We start from the raw sequence: 4,026 nt of genomic DNA, 5'->3' as shown, positions 1-4,026 counted from the left end.
ATAAGGACAAAGTTAGAAAAATGAAAAAAAAAAAAAAACTCTTCTTACCTTCCCCAAATATAACATTCAATTAAATTTTTTTTTTTCCGAAATTTCCTTATATTGTCATATAGTTTTATAATTTCCCTAAAATAATTAAGTAAAAATAATAATTTCTATACATGGCCCACATTTAATACAAAAGTAAATTCAAAACAATCTGATTTGAAATTTCCTTAAACTATATTCATTGAATATTATGATATAGTTATTTACTCGATCTTTCAACCCAAAACCCATGAAATCCTTCTTTTAGCAAATTCAAAGGAATTCCAGGAACATATCAAGATCGAGAACCAACTCTCTGATTAATTTTGGTGAAAGAGAGATCTACTCATAAGAGAACAATATCATGTGATTTTGATTCATTCTTTTTCTCATGGTTGAATATAGAGATAAAAAGTAGAGTAACAGATTATTGTATCTTATGTTCAAGGGTGTTTTGGTAAAAATAAGGAGGTCTACTTAGCTTTTCAAGTATTCTAAAAAGTAAATTAGAGGTGTACTAAGTATAGGAGGTCCAAATAGCAAATTTGGAGGTCCAACTAGAACCACCCATCCAACAATCACTGTACATGGATCCATTTTGGTTTTTATGGAATAAAATCTTTTCTTTATTTGTAAACTTTTAATTTCATAATCATAATATTAGCATTTTTGAGCTTCTAATTATTGATTTCCGTTGGAATTGAGCTCAAAGACGAAGCCTTTACTGAGCTGGGCACCCTTTAACACTGTCTAACCGCTACACTAATAACACCGCTTAACCGCTACACTTATACTACTCTTTCTTCTTTGTTGGAACCACAAGAAGAAGACGCTTATTATGGGAAGAACAAGAAGATTTTTTTTCTTGATATTGATGAAGATTTTTGATATAGATTCTCAGCAGCTATGGCGAAGGAGCGTGAGAGATCTCAAACCTTGGGGCTTTTGTTGTGGATACGCTATCATTTTTGATCCAGATCTAAAATCTATGGTGGCTAAAAGAGGCTGGAGTTCATGGAAATCAATTATTCAGGTGTGCGTAATAGTAAATGAATGGGAAGATAAGGAGGAGTTTTAGGTATGATTGTTGATATGGATGTATAAGATATCAGCTAGGATTGACTCAATCATTGAAATGTGGTACGTAATAGAGCGAACTCTTACCTATTGCTTTTAATTTTCTAGAAGAATGAAGTGATAAGTACAAATATTTAAAGGGATTTTTTATCCCCGTCATGATAATGTTATTCCACACAGATATCAATAAATGTTTTCACACAGATATCATTAAATATCAATTTTTGTTTTTGAATGATCATTGAATATCATCTTATTTACATGTATATGTAAGAACAATTTATTTCACAATTGATCAGTTTGTTAAGTTTATTATATACAGATTTATGAGGATATAGTTTTTTTTTTTAATCGAAAGAGGTCAGCCCGATTTTATAATTCAGCAAGCAGTACCAGACGACACACTCCAATGGAGTCGACAGTAAAGAATGATCCTTCTGGACTTACAGAGAACCTACTCTAGACAAATAGAAAACTCCGCCAACCAAAGTACACCCACCTTTTAAGAAGTTACGCACCATTATTCTAACAAAACCTAGCTGCTCAGAAGCTAATAAAATAAAAGATCCAACCAAGTAGCCGGTTTTGCGACCCAAAACAAAACTAAATAGTGCTAGTAGAGGAGGATGCCCTAGTACCCCCATCGTTTGAACCTGCATCCATCCGCCCCATCCGCATCCTCCTGGTTCATAACTTCAGCAGCTACAGATGGTAGTATAGCACCCTCCCCTTCCTCACGTGCTTTCCATTTTCTCTATTTCTTGCCTTGCATCTCCTTATCAAAAATTCTCGCACACTTGGGCTTATTCTTGCTCCCCTTAGGGAGCCCCACTTTCTTCCTCCGTGGAGAAACCACGAGCTTACCATTTTTATGTTGGAGCACCAACTGTAGTTCATCATCGACCTTGAGCAGGGGAGTAGAGGTGTTGACAAATCGATTGCCAACTCTACCCAAAATATCCACCGCCTTCCTTTTAGTCCCAAGTAAAGGCTGCACCCGAGAGTCTTGCAGCACCATCACGTCATTACCACCCCGCGAGCGCGGAGGTTGAGCCACCACCAACGATGGTACCTCCCTACTGCCATCCCCGGGCCTCTTACTCTTGTTATGCTGCACAGCCTAATTCTTCAGAAACTCAGCCATATTAAAACCTGCAAAAGCTTTCTCAATAGCACCTGTGGCTCCAAGAAAATTGGAGGGAAGTGATGCATGGACTGCTTGTGGCGGTTGGACTACCACCAATTCAGTTCCTAGCGATTCTGATACCACCACATCACCCATCAAGGTCAACACCTCCTCCACCAGTCCCGTGCTACTACCCGGCACCGTACCGCCGTTGTTCTCCCTACCTCCTTTCCCTTCTGACAGTAGAGAGAGTCCAACCATAGCTGCCGCCGAAATTTACGCGCAGATCTCTTCTCTTTCCTTCACCAGCAATGAATCACATCCTACCGCATCGTGTATGAACAGTCCACAATTACGGCAAAATCCCTTTAGCTTCTCGTACACCAACGTCAACTCCGGTACCACCACCGGTGAGAACTCAAACACCATCCAACCCCGAACCCTATCACGCATATCAAGTACAAGACGGATACATTGCTCCCTTTCCTTCCGGTTAAGGGCTGTTTGGTCAAAGCGGACAACATGACCGATGGACGCCCCAACCAACCCTAGCGCCTTCTTGTTCCGGAGCACCAGTGGGAGACCCTTAACTACGACCCAGGTTTCCAGAAGATTGAGAGATACTTCCGCCACCGGCCCTATACCATCATACCCACCCAACACCAACATGGTATTCCTATAAAACCACGGGCCTCCATCCAATATTTTGTTGCGATCAGCTTCTCGATCAAATTGAAACACAAATCGATCCCCCACCTCTTGAATCATTAACCCCGAACTAATCCTCCAGATTGAAGATATCGTTCCTTTGAAACCAGGAAACATGGCTTTGGGTCCAAGTAAACGCCCCACCATGTACCAACGATCCGCCTTCAGAGCCTCAAGCCCTGCAGATCCCAGCGACACCCTTGCAGAACCCTGCGCCACCGCCATTGAGCCAGTCATCGGGGTAGAAGGTATGGAAATTTGATCGAGGAAGAAACCTCGATAAACCCTAGCAGAGAGACGGCTAGGTCAATTTTTATCTATCAATATTAATACTTGAAATTATGAGGATATAGTTATTGTCATAGATATCAATGTATGTTAAGAAATACTAATTTAACATTTTAGATGTGGGTTCTATTTAATATCACACACAACTGTACATATAATTATAATGAATATTCTTGTGGTCTCAATCTAGCATATTACATACAGATATATGTGTCGATTAATCTTTCACATAGATATCTGTCTAAATTAATCGTTCGTACCGATATCTGTAGCTAATTTAAATTAGTATGATTAAAATCAATGTGATTTGGTTGTTTTGCTAGTTGTGCTTTAAACCCCATGTAGTCCTTTTCCATCTCCAATTGGAGGTTGATTCTATTACAAAAAAGTATTTTGAGGGTTTAAAGTTTAAATTTGGTCTATCTATAGACCATGTTATAGACCCAAAATGGATGAAGAAAGTGGAAGATTGGGCACACATTCATACCCTCGATCCTAGAATACCGATCATAAACCGAACCTCCTAATATGAGCTTTTTAGAATTAATCGTTTGATCTAATTCAGACCTCTATGGAAAGAAAGAGGGTATGAAGACGAATCTGTAGCCTTTCACGGATCTTGAATTGTAGTTACTAATTAAAAGTTATGATTCCCCGAAATTTTAGAGAGAGAAACTAGATAGAGAAAATGAGGAGAGAGAGTCCCGGAAAAAATGGAAAAATGTAAGGAGATGGGGTTGATTCCTATTCATAGATCAAATGAAGGACAATATGACATGTGTCAACTAGGGACTGTGGAC

The 4,026-nt window shown here is 39.0% G+C and overlaps 1 protein-coding gene across 1 annotated transcript; it reads right to left on the bottom strand.

Moving 5' to 3' along the window:
* Nucleotides 1–2,506: 2,506 nt before the first annotated feature.
* On the bottom strand, nucleotides 2,507–3,175 carry LOC133745003 (uncharacterized). Its single transcript, XM_062173012.1, has one exon. It carries the CDS (start codon nucleotides 3,173–3,175, stop codon nucleotides 2,507–2,509), a length of 669 nt encoding a protein of 222 aa, XP_062028996.1.
* Between the last annotated feature and the right edge of the window lie 851 nt (nucleotides 3,176–4,026).

Source organism: Rosa rugosa, chromosome 4 (genome assembly GCF_958449725.1).
Source record: "Rosa rugosa chromosome 4, drRosRugo1.1, whole genome shotgun sequence".
In the NCBI taxonomy this organism is placed as follows: domain Eukaryota; kingdom Viridiplantae; phylum Streptophyta; class Magnoliopsida; order Rosales; family Rosaceae; genus Rosa; species Rosa rugosa.
The sequence above is the reverse complement of the archived record's forward strand: the minus strand, read 5'-3'. Positions and strand labels throughout refer to the sequence as shown.

Coding starts and splice junctions, on each gene's coding strand:
- LOC133745003 (XM_062173012.1), bottom strand. CDS start 3,175: ATGACTGGCTCAATGGCGGTGGCGCAGGGTTCTGCAAGGGTGTCGCTG.